This window comes from Saccopteryx bilineata, chromosome 11, assembly GCF_036850765.1.
Source record: "Saccopteryx bilineata isolate mSacBil1 chromosome 11, mSacBil1_pri_phased_curated, whole genome shotgun sequence".
Lineage (NCBI taxonomy): Eukaryota > Metazoa > Chordata > Mammalia > Chiroptera > Emballonuridae > Saccopteryx > Saccopteryx bilineata.
This window is the reverse complement of record NC_089500.1, coordinates 60,758,318-60,783,447: the sequence shown is the minus strand read 5'-3', so window position 1 is coordinate 60,783,447 and position 25,130 is coordinate 60,758,318. Positions and strand designations below refer to the sequence as shown.

At 48.0% G+C, this 25,130-nt stretch overlaps 1 protein-coding gene across 4 annotated transcripts; it reads right to left on the bottom strand.

Annotated features, from left to right (window-relative positions):
* Window positions 1-258: 258 nt before the first annotated feature.
* On the bottom strand, window positions 259-24,859 carry PRELID3A (PRELI domain containing 3A). 4 transcript variants are annotated; one of them, XM_066246904.1, is made up of 7 exons: window positions 24,733-24,859; window positions 8,737-8,905; window positions 7,285-7,374; window positions 3,912-3,982; window positions 3,703-3,805; window positions 2,305-2,391; window positions 259-1,282 (listed from the first exon to the last, which is right to left on the bottom strand). In XM_066246904.1, exons 1-6 carry the CDS (start codon window positions 24,762-24,764, stop codon window positions 2,338-2,340), a joined length of 519 nt encoding a protein of 172 aa, XP_066103001.1. In that variant the 5' UTR covers window positions 24,765-24,859; the 3' UTR covers window positions 259-1,282; window positions 2,305-2,337. The 4 variants fall into 4 exon arrangements, with proteins under 4 accessions (XP_066103001.1, XP_066103003.1, XP_066103005.1 ...); XM_066246906.1 differs by having other exon boundaries at window positions 259-1,255; XM_066246908.1 differs by lacking the exon at window positions 24,733-24,859 and adding an exon at window positions 22,185-22,321.
* Window positions 24,860-25,130: the final 271 nt, after the last annotated feature.

Here is a 25,130-nt window from a genome sequence, read left to right as displayed (position 1 = left end):
ATGAAGTTAATAGATAATATCTAAAATTGTTGAATCAAGAAATAGCAGAATATATTTATTTATTTAGAAATCTAGCAATAAATGGCAGAAAGTACCCAAAGTGCTCAGAGTCATTTCAGAAGGATCGAATCTTGCTGTGCAGAAAGGGTAAAAGAGTTTGTTTTTGTTATAAATCTTTTAACTATTTTACCATAAGCTATGTGCATAAAATAGTCTAATAAAAATAAAAACGAATGTAATCTCATTTTGAATCAGATGTACTGTTGTCAAACAAAGAGCAGTACTATGGAGGAGGCCTTCTCTAAAGTTTTTATAACTTGAAACATATTGAAAGAGATTGTACATTTTACTTTTGAAAATGGGAAATGTAAAACTCCTAATATGGAAGTACCTTGAAGCTAACAGGATAGCAGAGCTTAACATCACAAGCACTGTGGTCACCTCACCACAGTGGCTCTCCCTGCGGACAGGTCTGAATGGTGACAAGTGATACAGACTTCAGCACTCGGGGTGGCCGGCCCCAGGATGGTGGGACACACTGGCTGCAGGCCGAGGACAGTGCTTTGCTCTCCTGACCAATTCTGTCTCTGACTGAGCTCACAGTACTGTCAACCAAACGTGTCGCTGCTGAGGGTGGCCACCCCTACTGTAGTGTATGCAGATTTGCACAAGGAGAAGGGGAAGCAAAGGGGACATGGTGACACCATCTGAAGTGACAGATGGCAGACGGATATGTGTAAAGAGATTGGTGGTAAAGACTGTCATTTAAGAGGCATGGGAGGGAAACGGGCAGTGATCGAAAAGAGCAGATATTTAGTGGGATCCCAAGAATTGGTGAGAAGGATCTCGGTAGCTGTTAAGGGGACAAGGGACAAAGGCACGAGAACATTCTGACGAAACACTGAAGTGGACAGGGCTGGGCAGGGGGTGGGGTCTTCAAGGGACGGCAAAGTAGCAGCTTCACGGTCCGTGTCCTCCTCCTGTTAGAGGCCTGCTTCCTCTGGGTCTCACTCTGCGATGGACTAGAACTCCGCCTGCACCTCGGCCGGGCCACCTGTCCCACGAGGTCACCATGGAGGAGCCTGGAGGAGGCTCTGAGCCGGCGGGCGGCAGGTTCCAACAGCTTCCACACCTCTACCAGGATGCACCGCTGAACTGCACACAGGACTCGCTTCTTCCTTCCTTCCTTCCTTCCCTTTTCTTTTCTTTCTTTCTTCTTGGATTTTTTTTTTTTTTTTTTTTTTTGGTGAAGCATCTGATTAAAGATGGAGGCAGTTTAGCCCTAGTGTAGAAGGAAATAGCATGTGACAGAGTCCGCAACTCAGTGACACCCTCACAGACACCAGGCTGCCCACACACACCATGTCACCCAGCAGGCAGGCCCTCCACGTGTGTGGTCACCGCAGCGGTGTCTCCAGGGAAGAAAAGAGAATCAGCCAAGGTAAAGGTGTCAGGCAAACCTGAATTTCACTAACTTCAGAAAAAGCAGCAATAACTTCTTAAAGAAGCCTGAACCTCCCTCTCTCATTTGCTGACCGAGGCCCCAGATGTGTGCACAGATGCTGCAGACACACAGCCCTGCGCGGGAAGCGGGGCCGGGGGCAGCACAGCAGAGAAAGTCAGCGTGGTGACGGGTTTCAAGGTAGGAGTGTCGGGAGTCCCTAAACAGACGGCGGCAGGAAACTGACTTTTTTAGGAGGTGTGAAGACCGCTGCTGACCAGTTACGTGTCAAGTCAGTTCTGACAGACCAGCCACTGCTGACCTAAGAAACCAAGGGATATTTGTGTAGCTCAAGTAGATGCTAAAAAATGGCTTTGCCTCTACAAGGAAACGGGCAGTGGCAGGCCCGGGGCTGGGTGCTGGCTTGGAGGGAGCGAGGAGGTGCTAAGTCTCTCCCCGCAGCGCTGGAGCAAGGGCGCAGCATCATCCTTACGAGAACATGTGCAAATAGCTCCTCCTCCAAATGAAAACATCCTCCCGTTAGCTCAAACCTGAACATTGTCTGGGCCTACCGGTGAAAGCCTCTGTCCTATGCGCACTTGTAGGACATTAACAAGTACTTCATTAGAGACAGGACGACAGGCATTCAGGTTTCCCTTGACAGTAAGTCCTGCCATGAAGCAAGGAGAGGAGCTGGGGAGAGGATGAACCGAGTGGTTTCCTGCAGGACAGAGGTGCTGCGGGGCCCGGGGTGGAGACGTGCGCAGAGCTCCCGCTCACGAACACCCGCCCAGCAGCGCGCAGCACGCGCCTGGCTAGCAAGTTGCTAAACTCTCTGCCAAGTTAAAGAAAAGTATAGTTACCCCCGTTCGTCACAGGTGCAGGTGCAGACCCCGTTAGCTCACAGCACTTTCAGAATTTTCAATTATCCATTCAATAGCAGCCCAGCCCTGGAGCAACACAGAAGGATTTCAACACGGTGTACGAAATCGGCTTCTCACTGCAGACACAGCCCGGCCTGTCATTTCAACGGCAAAAGGAAGGGGCTGCAGTTTTACAGATACAGCCGTCCCCATTTCTGAGCAATCTCTCACTGTAAGCAGGCAGTTCTCAAGTTCAGAAATTAGGTGCTCCGTATTCTGCCTAAAATTCTTGTGGCAGGTTGGGCAGCACTGACAGTGGCACCCTCATCGGCACCACCACCTCCCGAGCGCAGGACGAGGGGAGGAGCAGCCACCCTCGTGGTCTCCTCCGCACGCTGTCCCTCACTTTCGGCTCCTGAATCCCGATGACCTGCCTCTCCATCTCCACCTCCTGTGCCCACCCTCAGGCTGCCAGCTGTCCCAGACACCTCCTCAGCTGACCGGGGGTGCTGTCAAATCATCACCTGGGCTGAGCCCTCCACCAGGGACCCTGGGGAAGAGGACCTCCGGGCGCGCCCTTTCTCATCTCACCTCCACCGGCTCACTCGCCAGTGCTGCCACAGGACGGCAGCTGACTCCAGGGAATCTTTGCAAAATGGAGAGGTTTAGCCAAACCACGTAATGCCTATTAAATATAAAACGACTAAAAATCCTGACTATCCTGCCTGACGATGTAAACACATCTTTTTGATGCGAGGGGTTTTTTTGCTGACTAAACCTATGGTATTTTGGCGCTCTGCCTCCCTTGGGTCTGCCCTGCACATTCCCCTCTGAGGGGCACCCTCCTCTTGCTGCTGGTTTTTTTTTTTTTTTTTCTGAAGCTGGAAACGGGGAGAGACAGTCAGACAGACTCCCGCATGTGCCCTACTGGGATCCACCCGGCACGCCCACCAGGGGGCGACGCTCTGCCCCTCCGGGGGGTCGCTCTGCCGCAACCAGAGCCACTCTAGCGCCTGGGGCAGAGGCCAAGGAGCCATCCCCAGTGCCCGGGCCATCTTTGCTCCAATGGAGCCTTGGCTGCAGGAGGGGAAGAGAGAGACAGAGAGGAAGGAGCTGGGGGGGGGGGGGGGTGGAGAAACAAATGGGCGCTTCTCCTGTGTGCCCTGGCCGGGAATCGAAAACCTGGGTCCCCCGCACGCCAGGCCGACGCTCTACCGCTGAGCCAACCGGCCAGGGCCTTGCTGCTGGTTTTGAATGTAAATGTGGAACAGGCTGTGGCATTAACGCTCAGCTGGACAGAGGGCCCAGCGCTCACGGACTTCTGGGACTACACATCCCACCCGTTCAATCTGGTCCTTAACAGCGAGAGCACACACAGGCTCACACTGACAGCCATACCTTCTTAGCATTGGAGGAGATTGTGTTGGCCATTAAACTTTCCAGATAGCTGCCAAGGCTGATTCCCTTCACGGTGATGATGGCTTCTTGTGTGAGCACTGTCCTACAGAAGAGCAAGAAGTAAAGGCTGAGCAGCCTGAGAGAGCAGAGGCTTCCCCCACCCCTGACCTTGCAGGTAAACATGTGGATGCCAGGGCGAAACCACGTACATTTCAGGGTTCTCCGGATGGGGTGTGTACACCAACCTCTCGTCCACGGACACCAAGTTTGTGAGTGTGATCTTAAAGAAAAGGAACAATGGCTTTAGGTTGTACTTCTCTTGCATTTCGTTCTGAATCATCAGCCCATACTCTTCTGTCCCCAAATCAGCACTTACTGTAGCCAAAACAGAAGAAACATGTAGGCCCAGGAGACACCACCAAATTGAATCTGAGAGCAACCAGGTCCTGGCTGCTGCTCCTGGTAACTGTCACCTGCCCATTCTCTACACCCCGCCCACACCTGAGCGGGGCCTGGCCTTCAAGGACAGGTACCCCCCACTTTTTGAAAGTTTGTATTTGCCATTTTGCTTTTAGGAAAGACCTACATTGGTCCCTGTTGTCGCCAACTGAAAGAAATCAAAGAGCATCTTTGCTTTTATGAAGAAAGGGTGAAAAGAGCATTCAGTGTTTGTTTGGCGGCGAGTAGTTACCGAGGCAGTGCACACCCCGAGCAGCGAGTGGCCCCAGCCAGCTCCTGCCCCAGCGGCCACTCAGCAGCTCACCTTCAAGCCCCACAGCCAGGATCTGTGTGAGCATCTGAGCTCATTTTTACTTATTTCGTGCATTGTTACCAAGATGTGTCCTAATAAATTGCTTCTTCACTTTATACCAGTTTAGCTTACCTGAGGTTTTATAGGAACACTCTGTTTGGAGATAGTGGGAGAACCTGTCTTTTCAAAGTGCCAAACCCTCAGCAGAAAAGGACAAAATATTCCTGGGTTAGCAGGTAGGTAAACAAGCAGAACCTTCTAGCCACCAGCAGCAGACCCCGGCTTCGGGACACTGTGTCCCGGGTGTCACAGGGCAGAGCCCTGAATCTCCACAGACCAGGAGAGCAAGTGTGTCTAGATCAGGGGTCTCAAACTTGCGGCCCGCGGGCCGCATGCAGCCCGCCGAACAATTTTGTGCGGCCCGCAGACTAATCCCCTAGGCTTACTTAATTTTATCCAAAATATTTTTGAACTTCGTGGATTAGTCTGTGGGCCGCACAAAATTGTTCGGCGGGTTGCATGCGGCCCACGGGCCGCGAGTTTGAGACCCCTGGTCTAGATAATGCCTCCTCTAGTGCTGTTTCCTGTAACTCAACTAGCCTCTTGTGCACATTTTAATATTTTATATTAAAACCTAATAAAAAACTGGAGTCCTAGCACAGCACTGTCCCACAGAATTTTCCGTGATGTTAGAAATGTCCTATATCTGGGCTGTTTGTGTCAAAGCCACTAACCATATGTGGCTAATGAACACTTGAAATGTGGCTAGTGTGACGGGAGAAACTGAATTTTTAATTTTACTTAACCCTAATTAATTTAAATGAAAAGCACCACATGTGGCTGCCACATTGGCCAATGTTATCTTTCTTTAACTCAATTTATTCTCTTAGCAAAAAGCCAATTCTAATATAAGACCACTTTTTAAAAAAAAAAAAAAGTGTCAGTGGTCTAAAGCAGTGGTCCCCAACCATCGGGCTGTGGACCAGTATCAGTCCGTGGGTCATTTGGTACCGGTCCGCAGAGAAAGAATAAATAACTTACATTATTTCCATATTATTTATATTTAAGTCTGAATGATGTTTTATTTTTAAAAAATGACCAGATTCCCTCTGTCACATCCGTCTAAGAATCACTCTTGACGCTTGTCTTGGTCACCTGATACATTTATCCGTCCCACCCTAAAGGCCGGTCCGTGAAAATATTTTCTGACATTAAACCGGTCCGTGGCCCAAAAAAGGTTGGGGACCACTGGTCTAAAGCAATAATCTTCTAGCAATGATAAACTTAAAGCACTTGTTTCTTTGCTCATGCAATAGCCTTTTGCTGAACGCCTGCACCTGGCCCCACTGTTCCAACACAGTGTTTGTCTGGGAAGTCTCTTTACTCCTGTCAAGTTCAGAGTAATCAAGAGTCTCATTAGTTACAGTTGTAATGGAAATATTTAATAACATTAATAATTAAACTCCAATAAGCTATTATCATTTTATGTGCAATATTTTTATGCCAGGGCACTGTATTTTAGAAATCTTATTTCCCTTCATAAATCTTCATAACATTAGTATGAGATTTTTTTTTTTTTTTTTTTTAGACAAGGAACATCAAGCCCAGGAAAGGTTAATACGACACATACGCAGTCATACACAATTCAGTGATAATTTCAGGATGTAGGTTCATAACTGTCCTACTCCATACCCTATTTCCTTTCTACTAGCCCTGATGCACAGATGAACAGTCCTTCTCCACTGAAAACTAAGCTTTTCTAGTAGAGAGAAAAAAACCGAGTATGTGAATTGTCAGGAGTGGCCCGCTGGGGGACACCTGCCAGGCTCCCTGTGACTTTGTGCAGAGGGCTGCCTGGGACACAGGAAGGGGCCACTGGCAAAGGCCCCAGACTAGGGGTCCCTAAACTTTTTACACAGGGGGCCAGTTCACTGTCCCTCAGACTGTTGGAGGACTGGACTATAAAAAAAAAAACTATGAACAAATCCCTATGCACACTGCACATATCTTATTTTAAAGTAAAAAAACAAAACGGGAAGAAATACAATATTTAAAATAAAGAACAAGTAAATTTAAATCAACAAACTGACCAGTATTTCAATGGGAACTATGCTCCTTTCACTGACCACCAATGAAAGAGGTGCCCCTTCTGGAAGTGCGGCGGGGGCCGGATAAATGTCCTCAGGGGGCCGCATGTGGTCTGCGGGCCCGTAGTTTGGGGACCCCTGCCCCAGACGGTCTGCCCAAAACTGGAAGTGGTTCGGAACCCAGTCTTCCAGCACGCAGCGACACAATCCACACAGTGGCTGTTATCAAGTAAACCATACTCCCAGCCCATGCATTCCCTGCAACGTGCTTTTTCAAAGTGCATCGGGCCAATATAAAATTTTTTTAATTGAGAGAAGTGAGAGGAAGTGAAATAGGAAAGCTGCTTTTTAAATTACTGCTAAATCCAATAAAATAAAATTCCTGCTAAAAATCACCTTACAAATCACCTCTGCTATAAGCAGCTAGCAGTTGTACTGTGGGGGCGGGGGGGGGGGAACCTGGAAAGAAGGGGAGTTGGGGGAGGGGTCACAGTCTGTCTCCTGACCCGTCTGCTAGTTACATAGGGGTGTGCCCTTTGTGACAATTCATCATTATATACATTTTTTCTATATCTTGATGGTACTGGAATAAAAGGATAAGTAAAATACGACAAAATAAGTTCAGCCTATTAAAAATAAACCATCGCTAGACCAAAGGCGGACTGGAAATGAAATTAAACGAAGCCATTACGCACCGTCACCAAGACATACCAAGCACCTTTCTCATCTTAGGCCATTGCTTACATTGGTGGAACAAAGTTCCATTTTCTTTTCCACTGGATCCACAACAGAATGTTCTCTGATGTATGTCAAAGTCCTATTGGTTCCCAAAATCTAAAAAACAAAGCAAAGCTAAAATAATGTGTTAAAAATCTCATTTTGCAGCATCAAACACAAAATACCACTTTGTTTACAAATTTGCTTATCTACACAGCGGGGCGCAGGGACAGCAGCCCTGTGGCAACCTCAGGTTTCTCTTCTGGCAGGTGGGAAGGTGAAGAAACGAATGAATTCAAGTAGGGCTGAGTGTAGGACAGCGACAAATGTTTTGGCTAAAAAGAAGACGGGGCGGGGCAGGAGCGCAGGGCGGGCTCCAGAGTCGGGGAGGGAGGGAGGAAGCCATGCAGGCGTCTGGGGTGGGCAGCAGGGCGGACCACGCGAGGAAGTGGCTGGTAGGCGGCATCTGTGAGGCAAGGAGAGGCTGGAACAGATCAATCCCTGGCAGTCCTCAGAGGAGACCACCCTGCTGGCACCTCGCCCTCGGACTTGCAGCCTCCAAAATGGAGAGGACAAATGTGCGTGGTTTAAGCCCCCCAGCCCATCTGTGGCGTCATCTGTGGCGTCTCATCAGGCAGCCAGAGCAAACAGATGCGCTGCTGTTGAGTGCCGCAGGAGACGGTTCTTTGGCGGTGGGGATGAGGATGGAGGGGCCATGCCACGTGTCAGGACCCGCAAAGATGGATAGTTTTGTTTTTTTTTTATCATTATTATTATTTTGAGAGAGAAGAGTGAGAGGAAGAAACATTGATTTGTTGTTCCAGTTATTCATGCATTCATTAGTTGACTCTTCTATGTGCCAATAGGGGCCAAACCCGCAACTTTGGGGTATGGGGACAATGCTCTAACCCAGGGGTCGGGAACCTTTCTGGCTGAGAGAGCCATGAACGCCACATATTTTAAAATGTAATTCAGTGAGAGCCATACAATGACCCATGTATGTTACACATTATCCAATAAAAATTTGGTGTTGTCCCAGAGGACAGCTGTGATTGGCCCCAGCCACCTGCAACCATGAACATGAGCGGTAGGAAATGAATGGATTGTAATACATGAGAATGTTTTATATTTTTAACGTCATTATTTTTTTTATTAAAGATTTGTCTGTGAACCAGACGCAGCCATCAAAAGAGCCATAAATGGCTCATGAGCCATAGGTTCCCGACCCCTGCTCTAACCAACTGGGCTACTCGGCCAGGGCTGCAGATGGATAGTTTAATGAAGTTTACAAATGAAGAAATCATCTCTTGGGCTCCCAGAAATCCCGAGTGGCCACTCTAAGGGCAGGCTGTCATTTCCTGCAGATGGGTGCCAGCTGGACGGAGCAGGGACAGTGGGAGCAAAGCCATCAGGGCAGGCGGGCAGCTGAGCGGCTGAACGGGGCGGGGCGGTACCAGCAGGGGCAGCAGCTGCACTCACTGCGCGCACGAGGCTGGGCAGCCCCCACTCGGTGATGAGGAGGCGGTGGCTGTGAAGCCGGCCGCGGCCGTCCACACTGCGCTCCAGCACATCCATGCCCACAACACAGGGGTTCATCGGGTTTGGGTACTTCTTCATAGCCGCCTTGATGACTGCGTCCCATGGGTGGCTGGAGGGAAAGCAGTCACACAGCATAAGCAAGCAATCCCTCTGGTTTGTCAGGTGTGCCAGAGTGGCTCTGGGCGCCAGGGGTGCTGTATGCCACAGCCTGAAACGAAGAAAGCTGTTTCTTTAATTAAAGGTATATTCAAACAGATAAATTTGAGGAGTGCAGCTCCAGACCTAAACCCTGGATCCTGTGATCTTTGTGAGCAGACCATGGGCAATCCGAAGCCTTTCCCACAAGCCCCACCGGACCCTGGGCACAGACCAGCACTCAGGCCCAGGGCTGCTCAGCAGGCCCGCCCTGCCCCCCAGGAGCCCCACTCAGAGGGGCGGGGCTGAGGCACCTGCCTTCCCTTTGCCTCAACACCTTTCCTGTCCCAGGCCTCCATCCTCCCTCCAGCCCTCCCTCTGGTCCAATCAAGACAGAAACGCTTTAGTTTGGGGCTTCTGGGCCGTGAAACAATTCTTGGCATTCCCTGCCTGTCACCTGCCTCCCCCGGCAGTCCCATGGGGGTGACTAAATGCTAGGGACTGGCACCATTTTTTACTCTTGCCTGTACTGTTGCAGGGATTAAGGCTTGGTTGTGACTTTTACTTGCGCTTCTTGTCCTAACTGACTCCTCAGCACTGGAGCTCGACACCATTACAGCCAGAAAGCACACCTGCCTCTGCAGACCTAGAACAGGCTAGTGCTCCCAGCTACTGATAAACGATGCAGAAGCAACTACTCTGATTCAGCTTCTAAGTGGTGTGTGACTTGAAGAGGCCACATATGTATTTCAGGTTATAAAAATAAATGTTCAAATTCTGAAAAATAAAGAAGGGTATGAGGAAATAAAATCACCCAGAATTTTACTTCTCCAAAGATAACACACTCTGTGTGGGAGACTCCAAGGATGTTCCAGGGCAGACCCTTAGGCTTTTCCTGCAGGCCGCCACATGCCTCTGGTCCTTGAAGGGAAGGACACCTGTGTCCCTGTTTTCTTTCCTGCCATCAGAGAACTCAAGCCAGGTACTAACTGCCCCTACGGCTTCCCCGAGCTCTGTGCTTGCTTAGGCTCAAAACCTCAGACACAAGTCTGGTGGGAGCCAAGCCAGATGCCACATGATATATTTAGGATGGACCTTCCCTACAGTGCTTAATGTCCTAACTTTCTTCCTTCAGGATCTGTGCTCCCAGGAAGCAGCTGAGCCCCATGCAGAGATACGAATATCTCAATGACATCATCATTTTTCCAGATGTACCCAAGCATGTTTGAAAAGCATGTATAGACACAGCCCAGACTCAAGAACTAGACCTATGAGGCCTTGGCCGGTTGGCTCAGCGGTAGAGCGTCGGCCTAGCGTGCGGAGGACCCGGGTTCGATTCCCGGCCAGGGCACACAGGAGAAGCGCCCATTTGCTTCTCCACCCCTCCGCCGCGCTTTCCTCTCTGTCTCTCTCTTCCCCTCCCGCAGCCAAGGCTCCATTGGAGCAAAAAGATGGCCCGGGCGCTGGGGATGGCTCTGTGGCCTCTGCCTCAGGCGCTAGAGTGGCTCTGGTCGCAACATGGCGACGCCCAGGATGGGCAGAGCATCGCCTCCTGGTGGGCAGAGCGCCCCCCCATGGTGGGCGTGCTGGGTGGATCCCGGTCGGGCGCATGCGGGAGTCTGTCTGACTGTCTCTCCCTGTTTCCAGCTTCAGAAAAATGAAAAAAAAAAAAAAAAAGAACTAGACCTATGCACACACACACACATATGCATGTACACACACACTTTAAGAAAATTAAACTGAGATCACGCTCAATATATGAAACTTTTGAACCTGCTTATATTTTTGTTTGTTTGTTTGTTTGTTTTTTGTATTTTTCTGAAGTTGGAAATGGGGAGGCAGTCAGACAGACTCCCGCATGCACCTGACCGGGATCCACCCGGCACGCCCACCAGGGGGCGATGCTCTGCCCATCTGGGGCGTTGCTCTGTTGCAACCAGAGCCATTCTAGCGCCTAAGGCAGAGGCCATAGAGCCAACCTCAGCACCCGGGCCAACTTTGCTCCAATGGAGACTTGGTTGCAGGAGGGGAAGAGAGAGACAGAGAGGAAGGAGAGGGGGAGGGGTGGAGCAGCAGATGGGCACTTCTGTGTGCCCTGGCCGGGAATCAAACCCGGGACTCTTGCACGCCAGGTTGACGCTCTACCACTGAGCCAACCAGCCAGGGCCAACCTGCTTATATTTTTGATGAACATTTTTTATATCATAAAGCTATTTTCAGAAATATGATTATAAATAGCTGCACAGTAGGTCACCTTGTGGATATATTTAACATTCCCCAACGGCAGGTTATTGAGATTGCTTCCAATTCTCAAAGAAAGACCATAGTAAACATTTGTCTGCACTGGTCTTCCAACATACCTAGTTTTTCCTTAGGATAAATTCCTAGAAATGTAATTACTAAATCAAATATTAAGGATTATGAACAGCCCGACCAGGAGGTGGCGCAATGGATAGACATCGGACTAGGATGAGAAGGACTCAGGTTCTAAACCCTGAGGCACCGGCTTGAGTGCGGGCTCATCCAGCTTGAGTGTGGGCTCACCAACTTGCTGGGGTCACTGGCTTGAGCATGGGATCATAGACATGACCCCATGGTTGCTGGCTTGAGCCCAAAAGTCGCTGGTTTGAAGCCCAAGGTTGCTGGCTTGAGCCCAAGGTTGCTGGCTTGAGCAAGGGGTCACCCACTCTGCTGTAGCCCCCTGGTCAAGGCATATATAAAAAAAGCAATCAATGAACAACTAAAGGAGCCACAACAAAGAATTGATGCTTCTCATCTCTCTCCATTCCTGCCTGTCTGTTCCTATCTGTCCCTCTCTCTGTCTCTCTCTCTGTCTCTATCAAACACACACACAAAAGAAGGATTATGAACATATTGAACATTTTTGTTCCATATTTGATATCCTTTTTAAATAGTACAACCTACTGGCCATTAATTTACTTTATCCTCATAAAACACTTGTCCTAGGTCAAAAAGTTAACAGGGCTCAGACTGGAACAAGGTCTCCCAACTTCCTACTCTATATTCTTTCCATGAATTCTATGGCTTCTAAATTGTCAGGGACTGGGCTAGAATCCCCTCTCTTCAACAAAGAAATGCTGTTAAAACCATGGAATCATGTCACTACATTATGGTGTTTACTGGCTTTAAAATAAAGAGATGAAGAAACAGGGCTCTGGGCTCTGGCTGGTTGGCTCAGTGGATAGAATGTGGGCCCAGTGAAAGGACAGACATACGAGTTAAATTCCCAGTCAGGGCACACGTGAGAAGCGACAATCTGCTTTTCTTCCCCTCCCTCTCTCCCTTCTCTCACTCTTCTTCTCCTGCAGCCAGTGGTTCGAGAGGTTCGAATGGTTCGAGCATTGGCCCCAGGTGCTGAGGATAGTTTTGTTGGTCCAAGTGCATCGGCCTCAGGCGCTGAGGATAGCTCAACTGATCTGAGCATCAGCCTCGCCGGGTGGATCCTGGTCAGGATCTCACTGTCTCCCCCCTCCTCTCCCTTAAAAAAGAAGAAAAGAAAAAGAAAAAAAAAAAAAGAAACAGCTCTGGCTGGTCCTGATGACTCTATAGGACACAGAGAGTGAACCCTGTCTTCCCTGAGGAAGAACTATCAGCAGCATGGTCAACCCAGGATGCTGGGAAGGAAGAGCTTAGAGAAATATGACGGCACAAAGGGTCCTGGTTCCACAGGCAGGCCTTCTCTACCAAGTACTCAGTGAGCCGTGTAAGTCAGGTTTCTATGGGTTGTTCTCATAAAAACTACTACTTTAAGCAGAACAGGTTATGCCTTCTAAAATTACTTAAAACTATTTAAAAGTTGAGGAAATATTTGTATTAAGCATATCTCACACATTGTTTCTTTTATATAGAAACCTTGCATCTTTTAGCTAATGATTTAGACTAAATACAACCTACTTAAAAGACTTATAAATAATTCCACTAATTATATCAGGGTAACCACACGAGTTAATATAGACATTGACAGAACAATGGAGGAAAAGGGCAAACTTAATAACATTTTTTAAATAATAAAATTTAAGAAAAAATAAATAAGAAAATAAAGTTTAAGTACAGTAAGTCCCCAAGTTACAAACATCTGACTTACATACAACTTGCACTTAACAACAGAGCACCATAAGGATTATTGGTAATCAACTGCAGTTGGACATCAGTGAAAATATCATAGAGTTACTCAACTCTCATAGCAAAGAACAAACTAATGAAGATCCTGTGGAGTGAGTGCAGCAGATGATAGCATTTAGGGAAGAAAACAAGGACTTAGAAACTCCTGAGCCAAAAAGTTTTCTACAGGAAAGTCAGCTGACACTTTTCATCTCATTGAAGCAGAACGGCAAAGTTAGAGGAGCAAGATCCTCATACAGAGCGGTTCACCAGAGTTTACCGTACAGTTACCGGAGGCCTGTGATGCTACAGGGCCATTTATGATGAGAAAATGGAAAGCTCTGTACAAACCTTCCTGATGCTACTTCAAGAAACTGACTCCAGCAGCAGAATCAGACCCTGACTCTCTAACACCAGCCCCATCCTCTCCAGAAAGTCCATCATCTTCTGCATCACCCAAGATTGTTTAAGGTTGTATTTTTTTAAAATAATTTTATTTTTTTAATGGGGTGACATCAATAAATCAGGATACATATATTCAAAGATAACAAGTCCAGGTTATCTTGTCGTTCAATTATGTTGCATACCCACCACCCAAAGTCAGATTGTCCTCTGTCACCTTCTATCTAGTTTTCTTTGTGCCCCTCCCCCTTTCCCTCTCCCTCTCCCCCCTTCCCCCGTGACCACCACACTCTTATCAATGTCTCTTAGGTTGTATTTGAAAATGTTTAAGTATGTATATGCACAGAAAGGTAAAAATAATAAGAAAAACATCTAAGTTGCACTTAAGTAAATGTACCCTTTCCAACTTACATACAAATTCAACTTAAGGACAAACCAACTAAGCCTATCTCATTTGTAACCTGGGGACTGCCTGTACAGCAAGTCAGTATCGTACACTTTTGGTTAAAGAAACAAGCTTGACACTCATTCAACTGGCAAAACCCAAAAAAGTCTGGCAACATCAAGTGTTGGAGCAGGTTTGGGAGAACGGGAAGCTGAGCATCACCAGCACAACCAGAGTGCAGTTTACCTCGGGATGTAAGAAGGTGTGGCCTTGTGGAGGAGCAATATATAAAAAAGTATAGCCTGACCAGGCGGTGGCACAGTGGATAGAGCGTCCGACTGGGATGCGGAAGGACCCAGGTTTGAGACCCCGAGGTCGCCAGCTTGAGCGCGGGCTCATCTTGCTTGAGCAAAGAGCTCACCAGCTTAGACCCAAGGTCGCTGGCTCCAGCAGGGGGTTACTTGGTCTGCTGAAGGCCCACGGTCAAGGCACATGTGAGAAAGCAATTAATGAACAACTAAGAAGTCGCAATGCGCAATGAGAAACTGATGATTGATGCTTCTCATCTCTCTCCGTTCCTGTCTGTCTGTCCCTGTCTATCTCTGCCTCTGTAAAAAAAAAAAAAAAAAAAAAAAAAAGTATATATGTAGTTGAATTCAATTGAATATAAACAATAAGGGTCACAAAAAATGGCTGCAGGAAAAAAAAAATGGCTGCAGGAATGACTGAGATATTTACTCAGGGTGGGAAGAGAAGTCCTGCTGTAGTTTCCCTAGAAACCAGGAAGGGCATTCTTAATCACCTGATTGTTGGCCTCAATAATTATTCTGGAATGTGGTGACCTTTCTTTGTTCCTAGAGGGTATGCATGAGGGGCCCCCATGCAATAGCCTCCAGCCAAAATTTTTCCATAAAAAAGTAGGGTCTCAGACCACCCCTGACGCTCTAGAGAACTCTTCCTCTGTCCTCCTCAACGTGCACAGAGGGTGGAGAACTTTGGAGCCCAGGCTGATGCTTCCTGGTCTGGTGATTTAGTGAGATTTGCACATACTCATAATTCTCTTTTTCTTAGTCTATTGCTTTAACTAGCTATTAGTCTGTAACCCAGGCTGATGTTTCCTTATCTGGTGACATTGTATAGAGCTAGAGCCCAGGCTGACATTTCTTTGTCTGGTGACGTTGTGTAGCTCAATGTTGTGTTGATTCTTTTTCTTTATTCTACTTTAGGTTACATAAGTTCAAACTCCTTTTTTATTCTGCCTTGATTATTACTTTTTATTAATCATAATAAATTTCCCCCTATATTCCATCTATGAGTAATTGCAACTCTGTACCATGCCTCCTGCACAGCACAGACCTGCATCTCCATCAGTGTTCTCAGCTGTCTGGGTTAGGCACTGTACGGCCAGTGGCCATGGCCATGCAGGTTTACATTGGATTCGGGCAAATGGTAAAGGAACAGTGGAGGCAGAAAATGGTGGGCCATTTCGTTTATTAGAGTCTCGCAACAGTGGACAAACAAACAGGCAGGAAAAACTGCTTCCCTCTCTCTCAAGGCTCCCAAGCCCCAACCTCCTCTCCAGATTCCCTGGACTCACTCTCCAGATTCACTGGACTCACAGGCCCCCACCAGCAAAACCAGCCAGGTGGAAATACCCCTTCTCTGGCAAACAGTAACAAAAAATCGCCCCTCCCCATGTGTTGGGCAAATAAGTTTGTAAAATCTGTATTTTCTGGTTTTGCTCACTTTTATTGTTAAAAATGGTGCTGCCCAAGTGGGGCAGTTGATTTACCTTCCTGCTTGGGAAGGGGCTTGGTCATGCTAATGTGTGCTGGAGGAGGGCTTCTGCACCAAAAAGTTTTAAAAGGAGGAGCTAAGAGGCCATTTTGAGGAGACCACGTCATTGCAGAGGAGGCAGGGAGCAAGATAGCGGGGAGCTGAAGGGGAACAGAGGTGAGGGCCTTTGATTCTAGGAAAAACCAGAGAAAGTCAGTGGCTTTGGGAGCCCTGAATGGAAAGGGAAGTGTTTTCCCACTGTGTGTATTTTCTCGCCCACCAGTTGCAAGCTAGAATAAAGGTAATGGCTCACCAGTTCTTGGGTCCGTTGTTTCATTACGATCTGTCCAAATCAAATGGGAACCTACACGGGCCAGGCAGCTGTGATGGTGGCCACAACTACTGGACTTACACCATGGAGGCAGGCAGTCGGCAATTTGCAATCTGCTGCCCTGAGGGCAAGCACCCACAGCCTTCCATAGACTATACATGCACACATGGGGCTGCCCCAATACAAGCAAGCAAACCTAAACACACTTGTTACAAACTTATTTGCCCAACATTCCACCCCTTTACGATTGCTCGCTTTACAATCTACACCACAGGTACCTTACACAAAGGTCCCTATGCCAGGAGTTAGGCACATTACATAAACAGACTACAGCAACAGTACAAGAAATACAATTACAACAATTACAAAGGTGCTCTTCACAATGTCTCTCTGAGCACTCTGCCCAGGCCACAAAGTGGAGGCCCATCTCTAGCCCCCTACTCCACAGTGGGTGGGAGGGCCTGTATAGTCCAGGGCTGTGTCCATGAAAACCTTAAAGTATTCTAAAGTATTCTTGATGTGTCTCTCCAACTGGATGAGAACAGCTTCCCAGATGGATGAGGGCCTCCACCAGAGCTTCCCCACACCATCAGGGTCTCTCATACAGTCCAAGTATCATGTCCATTAAACAAAGGAGCCAGTGCCCCCCTCTGGTCACAGTCCAAGAGTCCATTACACTGTTCTGTGATCAGTCCATGATAGACAGCCCAGCTGTCTGTGCAAATCACCAAGGTCAAGTTCCATTACAGGCAACCAGGTTCACATGGGGCCTCAGGCCTCCCCCCCATCCTATTGTCATGGCAATTCTGAAGATGCTGCCTTAAGGAGGAGTGTGTGGTAATGGTAGCCAATTTATTCATCTTTGCTCTGGAGAGCATGATGCCATCCACCCCTATGTCCTACAATCACAGCAACTCTACCAGGGGCTCAGTGGGTATTCTTTGCTGCTGGGTTTTTACCATCTGGACAAAAAATGGCCAAGTTCTGAGTGTATGGATGGCAATTACAGCCCAAGCTTCCTCATCCTCAGAAGAGGAGCTGGAAATGCCTACTCCTGACAACTCAGAGCCACTCCACCAGCACAGCTTCATTTTTGGCTCCTGAAGCTGCCAGCTGTCAGCCTGAAGCTGAACCCACAGTTGTTTCTCCAACAACTACTGTTGCCAACATTCAACTTCCAGAGCAAACTAATTCGTGAACCTGTTCGGCCACTTCTCCAGAGACTGTTCCAGTTCCAGGCATTGCTGGTGCTCAGCTTGCACATCACACTGCAGCTCTTGAACCTGGTTCGCCTCTTTCTCCAGCACTCGCTCCAGTTCAAGCTGTTGCTGCCTCTCGGTGTGCAGCTTATCCTAGAGCTTTCTACCTCAGGCAGCTTCTCACAGGGCTGTAAAAAACAGCCAGCTCACGGTCCCCAAAAGGACAGCCAGGGGAACCATAACACTCCTCTACCCTACCCCTCAAGGGTGGTTGCAGCTCCATACCAATCTGATCTGAATCCTGCCAACTACGCCAGATGTAAGGTCAGTGGCCGTGGTCATGAAGGTTTTCATTGGATTCAGGTAGATGGTAAAGGAACAGTGGAGCCAGGAAATGGTGGGCCGTTCCATTCATTAGAGTCTTGCAACGGTGGACAAGCAAACAGGCAGGTAAAACTGCTTCCCTCTCTTTCAGGGTTCCCAAGCCCTGACACCCTCTCCAGACTCCCTAAACTCACTCTTTGGACTCACTCTCCAGACTCACTGGACTCACAGGCCCCAAGGAAAACATGCCTGAGTGGAAATACCCCTTCTCCAGCAAACAATAGCAAACAATCGCCCCTCCCCATGGAGGCAGGCAACCTGCAACTTGCAATCTGCTTCCCTGAGGGCAAGCACCTACAGTCTTCCATAGACTATACATACACACATGGGGCTGCCCAATACAAGCGAGCAAACCTAAACACATTTGTTACAAACTTGTTTGCCCAACAGGCACACAGGGAACTGCTAAGGCTTATCCTCATAAGGTCATGTTTCATGGTCAGCATGGTGGAGTGGGAACCCATCCCCAGGATGGGAGGCCTCCCTCTTTGGCCCACTGCAGGTCAGTCACATGGAGCATAGTGCTGGTGCCAGGAAGCTGGTCGGATCCACTCAGTACTCACACTGGGCAGTGGGAAGAATTAGCCACAGACTCTCTCTCTATGCACAGTGAGGGTGTCAGAAACAGGAAGTGACACAAAATTATAGGTTGTCTGGGATTTTCCTAAAATAAACGGAAGGAAGAAGCAGTAGGTGGGGACATGTGGAACCAGACTGGCTGTGAGAGGGAGACTCACTCTGGAACAAGGCCCTGGGCACTCATTATTCTAATCTCAACTTCCTGATGCTTTTGAATTTTCCTTAAGAGCAAGTTTACAAACAGAAAGGATGACAGCCGCCACAAACAAGGCGAAGTGCTCCTGCACCCCCCCAAAGCGACTCTAGGCCCAGGTGGGCAGTTCTGAGTGGGGTCCACACACCCAGAGGCTCACACACCCTGTCAGGAGGTCTGCAAGGGCGAAACTACTTCATAACGTTACAAGGCATTTGTCTTTCTCGCCCTATCACTGCAAAGTGGAGGGTAAAACTGGGACTTCTCCCCACGAATTAGGGCCAGGGCCCCAGTGCACATTCAAGGTCACTGCTCACTGCTGTGCACTCAGGAAAACCATGCCTGTGTTTCTTAAGACTCTCCATAATGAAAATGGAAAATTTTTTGTTTGATTACACTTAGACCCCTGAAGACTTTTCTTTTAATATTGACCACAAAATTGCTAAGACTCTCAGATACCCCACTGCATGTAGCCATAAACCTAAACGTATATAACAAAATTATTCACCACAGTACTACTACCTACAGCCTGAAACTCGAATGATTGATGGTGCTTTATACCCCTCTACAGGAGCCTGTTCTATAATCAATAAACCCCAATATAACTCACCAACCCTTGCCCATTCTGCCTATATACCGCTATCTTCAGCAAACACAGGAAGTAAGCACAATGCAGGACGTAACAATGTTAGGTCACAGGAGTTCAGAGTGCTTCTGCGGTGCCCAGAGAACCACGCAGGCAGGGGTGCTGGGCCCAGCAGGCTGTCACCTCTGCTTGGAACAACTCAGGGGCAAACTTGGGTTATTCAGTCTGGCGTATCTGGCAGACAGTTTCTCAGAAATTAATGAAATGAGCCCATCATTTCAAGGAAAACAAGTGATAATATTTGTTGCCAAAGATAAGATTTGGGTTTCAAGTGAAAATCGGAATTTTTGAAAACTTGTATTGACTCCCATGACCTGACAACTGCCCCACACTGTAACTAGGTAAACCCATATATTCCAATGACCAGTACAAGATGCCACAGAATTACACACCAGAGACTCATTCAACACAGGACAGGACAGCTACTCTGGTCTTACATTGTCTGATTTTACACTGTAACTACATTGAGGAAATACCGCTTGTTTTGTTATAGTAGCCACAATTACTTTAAAAAACTATTAAAACATGCCTAGCCCTTCCATCAGGGATTTATTGACACACTGTGTGAGGCTGTTTTAGTCATATACCTCAACCAAAACAGATTATAAAACACTGAATGCAGAAGCAGATCTGAGTATCAGGCCATCTCCAAATAAGCCAGATACTATAGAAACCAGAAAAAAAGAAAAAAAACCCAAAATATATATAGTATCACTCTTCTTACTAATTTGAGGAATTCTGAAAAATATAGGGTTTTTAAAAAAAATATTATTTGTTAATATAATGAGTTTGTTAATTTTAATGAATTAGTAAACAGTATTTAATTTGTTTTAATTTCTGATATAGTAAATATGGATAGCTATAATTCACATAAACAAAAACTGTTTGGTGTCCCCAATATTTTCTCAAAGTGTAAAGAAGTCCTGAGGCAGAAAAGATTGAGAATTGCTGGCCTAAGTGGGTCCTTGATTAAGTGGACCAGAAATATATATATGGGTGGTCACTACAGTATGATGTGTAATAAGGGGGGAAACATAATGTTCTTTCAATAAGAGAAAGGATAGCCCTGGCCGGTTGGCTCAGCGGTAGAGCGTCGGCCTAGCGTGCGGAGGACCCGGGTTCGATTCCCGGCCAGGGCACACAGGAGAAGCGCCCATTTGCTTCTCCACCCCTCCGCCGCGCTTTCCTCTCTGTCTCTCTCTTCCCCTCCCGCAGCCAAGGCTCCATTGGAGCAAAGATGGCCCAGGCGCTGGGGATGGCTCTGTGGCCTCTGCCTCAGGCGCTAGAGTGGCTCTGGTCGCAATATGGCGACGCCCAGGATGGGCAGAGCATCGCCCCCTGGTGGGCAGAGCGTTGCCCCTGGTGGGCGTGCCGGGTGGATCCCGGTCGGGCGCATGCGGGAGTCTGTCTGACTGTCTCTCCCCGTTTCCAGCTTCAGAAAAATGAAAAAAAGGAAAAAAAAAATAATAAGAGAAAGGATAAATTGTAACATTCATACAATGGGATATTATATAGCTATGCTATATATATACACACACACAGATATCAAAGTCATACTGTTGAGAGGAAAGGGAAATTGTCCAAAAGATCTGTCAAGATGACGTCACTGATTTCTATTTTAAAACAATAAACACATGCACACATAAATACAGTCAAATGGAATATACTCCTTCAAAGGGACACCCACCAAATTCATAATCTTGTCTGCCTGTGGAGAGAGAGAAGGGTACCACACTGGGGAGGTGCTTCAACTCTTATCTGTAACGTTCCATTTCTCTTACTTAAGAAAGAAGAAGAGAAGAGGAAGAGGAAGAGGAAGAAAGAAGAAGGAGGAGGAGGAAGAGGAAGGAGAATAAAGAAGGAGAGGAGAAGAAAGAAGGAGAGGAGGAAGAGGAAGAGAGGAGGGGGAAGGAGGGGGTTTGGGGGGGTGGGGGGGAGGGGAAGACGGGGGGGGGGGAGAGGGAGCTGACCAGGTGGTGGCACAGTGGATAGAGCATCAGACTGGGATGTGGAGGACCCAGGTTCAAACCCCGAGGTCCCCGGCTTCAGCATGGCCGAATCCAGCTTGAGCGTAGGCTCACCAGCTTGAGTGCAGGGTCACAGGCTTGAGCATGGGGTCACAGGCTTGAGCATGGGATCATAGATGTGATCCCATGGTTGCTGGCTTGATGGCATGAAGGCCAAGGTTGCTGGCTTGAGCCCAAGGTCACTGGCTTGTGCAAGGGGTCACTCGCTCTGCTGCAGCCCCTCCCCTTCCCCTGTCAAGGCACATATGAGAAAGCAATCAATGAACAACTAAGGAGACTAAGGAACCACAACAAAGAATTGATGCTTCCCATCTCTCTCCTTCCTGTATGTCTGTCCCTATCTGTCCCTCTCTCTGTCACAAAAAAATTAATTAATTTAATTTTTAAAAAAAAGTGTGGGGAAAGGGGCATTCTTTTTCCTGCTCCTGGCTAGAAAGCAAGTTTGCTTTAGGGGACCACCTCCTCCAAAATCCTTAATTCCTGAGCTGGGCAGGAACTACTAGAGACCTTTGCTGGTAATTGTTGGAATTCAGAGTATATGGCTGTGATCTCTGCTGGAAGTCTCCTTGTGCTGGCTGTTACTGAAGATTTTATAGGTCTACCTGAAACCTAAGTCAATATTGTGAGAATGGAATTTATAAACCTGATAACTTCTGTTTGGTTCTGTTATTCATTTTTTTTATTGCTGTTAATTCAAGGGGCAAAGGTTGCATAAAATCCAGTCTGTTCTAGAAAAAGTGGCCTTCCCAGCATATAACATTTCAAATGTCAAAGTACATGATAAACATACAAATAAGGAGAAGGTAACATACTTCCTATGTACAATACAGTATTTTGAATTATAAAATATGCCCCTTTCTATATTTTTATATTTCAGTCCTATAATTTTCATTACTATTTAGAGAATCTTAAACCCGATCTAAGTAACACACTAATTCCGGTGCTTTCTCAAAGTGTTCGCCATTTTTTGCAGACACATGTGCCTTTCTCTCGGCTGTGCCTGATCTCCAATCCAGTCCGTGGGGTTTCTTTGGAATGTAGGAAGAAATCTTGACATGATCAGAAGTTTTTGTGCCTAATTATTTATTTCCTTTACCGAGCAAATTATTAATTTCTGATCAAATATTCATCTGACAGTATAACAAATATATAAAAGAAACAAGTTTAGAGAGAAAAGATCTATAGCCCTCAAAGAAAAAATATCCTGACCTGTGGTGGCACAGTGGATAAAGCATCAACCTGAAATGCTGAGGTTGCTGGTTTGAAAACCCGGGCTTGTCCGGTCAAGGCACATATGGGAGTTGATGCTTCCTGCTCCTCCCCCCTTCTCTCTCTTTCTCTCTCTCTCCTCTCTAAAAATGAATAAATAAAATCTTAAAAAAAAAAAAAAGACCAAAAAATCACAGATTATAACAAACTAAGCAAGGGGGTAACTCCACGATAGCCCCACCAGAAAGCTGGGGTTCCAATGTGGTGCTGTGTGGGCACACAGCACTGCGCCACTCACAGCCGCAGGGCCTACCCACATTGTCCTCCACCAACTGCATTTCCCGTATGTCAATTTTCATTATGGCCCTTTGTTTTGCCTTCAGAAACCAACGGGGCAAGGGACCAGCGCCTAGTCCACTGAGCTTGAGGCTGGGTTCACTGAAATTCCTTTGGCGGGCAGCCACCCTCATTTTGGAATGGCAGCTGACCTCCATGAGATTCCTCAGCCCCTCGCTGAGCACCTACTATGTGCTAGGGATACAAAATGAACAAAGTATGTACAGGCGATCACAAGGACCGGACCTCATAAAAATTATGCTATGTGAAAGGCAGACACAAAAGACCGTGTGTTGTGTGATTCCATTGATATTAAAAGTCCAGACAGGCAAAGCTATAGAAACAAAAAACATATCCCAGATGCTTGGGGTGGGGGATGGTATGGAGAGGGTCTGCAACGGGCATGACGGCTCTTCCATATAGGATGATGGAAATGTTCTAAAACTGGCCTACCGGCCCTGGCCGGTTGGCTCAGCGGTGGAGCATTGGCCTGGCGTGCGGGGAACCGGGGTTCGATTCCCGGCCAGGGCACATGGGAGAGGCGCCCATTTGCTTCTCCACCCCCCCCCCCCTCCTTCCTCTCTGTCTCTCTCTTCCCCTCCCGCAGCCAAGGCTCCATTGGAGCAGGGATGGCCCGCGCGCTGAGGATGGCTCCTTGGCCTCTGCCACTCGCTCTGGTCGCTGCAGGGGGGGGGGGGGGGGGCATCGCCCCCTGGTGGGCGGAGCGTCGCCCCTGGTGGGCGTGCCAGGTGGATCCCGGTGGGGCGCGTGCGGGAGTCTGTCTGTCTCTCCCCGTTTCCAGCTTCAATAGAAGAAAATTATTTAAAAAATAAAATAAAATAAAATAAATAAAAAAACTGGCCTACCAGGGTGGTTGTCAACTCTAAATTTACTAAAAAATTGTTGAATTGTACATTTTAAATTGGTTAATTTTATCAATAGTGACTTTTCACAGCTGACAATTCACTTCTGCTTGTCAAGCAACATTTTACAAATTTCTAGGGCAGTCCTTGTCAAATATTCTGTGAGAAAACAGCCCCACTGCCCAGGCCTCTACAGTGTACGATGACTTAACTTCTCCCCACTGCGCCTAGATGGCGCTATCTGGGTCCCACTCTTGGGAGAACTGAAGAGAATCATTCTGAGAATGACTGCGAGTCATTCTCACTCTTTCCCTGGGGCTCTCAAGAACCCCCAGCTAAGAGAAGGCTGTGGGCTGTACAAATTCAACACTAACATTGGATCCCATCAAGTCTAAAGAGGTCATGAAAAGTAATTGAGAGGTTTTAACCTTTTGGTGAATTTTTATTATAATTTTACATTAATAAGGCCAAAGGATGACAATTCAATTTCATGCAGTTTTTAAAAATTTTTAAATTTATTTTTAAATTATACTTGACGGTTGTTTTAAAAATGCTTTTCTAAGTGGGGTTGGGGTATTTAAAATTCTTTATTCCTTTAAAAAATATTAAATAATGATTTCAGAGTGTCACAGGTAAGTGACAAGACGAAGATGCCACTTAGGTAGCAAGGGCACTTTTACACAGCTCCCAGTTTTCCATGATAGCTTGGAGGCCTTCCATGCCCACAAGTGGACCCCATGCCACAGCTCCCCATGTGCCTTCTCTGTATCTGGCTTCCTCCCGACTCTGGCTTCCTCCCGACTCCGGCTTCCTCCCGACTCCGGCTTCCTCCCGACTCCGGCTTCCTCCCGACTCCTAGCCGCTGGGGACGGTTCATTCATAAAACAAGCGTACTGTGTGTGATCAGCCGCAGTGCGTCATCTCAGCCGAAGACCTGGCCGCTCTCCAGGCCCCGGCCCTCCTAGGATCCCGCGCCTCTTGCCCCAAATGAGAACAGGGGTAGGCGAAATCAGGCCTGAGTGAGCTGAGGAGTGCGCGCTGCCACCTGGCCAGGTCCCCTCCCAGCCGTCCAGCCCCGCACGATCAGCCTCCTTTAGCCGCGAAAGGAAAGGCTGCTCCCTCCCCAGCGCTCCAGCCATCCCACCGCCGCCTCCCTCGGTCAAGTAGCGCCTCTCCACCTGACTACTCCACCAGGCGGGACAGAGCCTGAGCCTCTCTCTAGGTGGCCGAGGCTGCGATCTTGGGATGGTCAACCTCAGGCTGGGAAGGCTCTGCGAGGGCAGGGTCTGGGCGCCGGCCTTCCTTGGCCTCCCCAGCGGCGCCCACCGGGACCCGCAGCCTGACCTCACCCGAACACATGCTCCGAGCTCCAGATCCTCATCGCCGCCTGCCCGCCCGGCCTGCGGGACCGACTCGGTTCCGAACACCGGACCCCGGACCCCAAGCGCACGGTGCTCCCTTCCGGCGCACGGGGGCGGGGCCTGCGCAGGCTGGGCGGGCGCTCACTCCGCACCAGCCTGCCTGTCAAGTGACAGTGCGGGCTGCGGTCGCTATTAATAGATCTGCGGGACGCCGCTGCGTGGTCTGCCCCAGTCTGCGCAGCAAGGAGTTTGCACAGAGCGCCCGCTGCAAACGTGGCGATGGCGGTGGGGCTGATTCCTTTTCATTTTTTTTTTTTAACATACGTATACATGTGAATATAGATTTATTTGCATATAACTGAAATCTCAGTATAGTTCAGGCTGTC

Excerpts from the sequence above, each read along its gene's own strand:
- PRELID3A (XM_066246904.1), bottom strand. The coding sequence starts at position 24,764 with ATGAGGATCTGGAGCTCGGAGCATGTGTTCGG. Across the intron at positions 3,806-3,911 it reads CATCCGGAGAACCCTGAAAT|GACAGTGCTCACACAAGAAG; the intron begins GTACGTGGTTTC and ends GCTCTTCTGTAG. Across the intron at positions 2,392-3,702 it reads TCTCCTCCAATGCTAAGAAG|GGCTGGGCTGCTATTGAATG; the intron begins GTATGGCTGTCA and ends GTGTTGCTCCAG.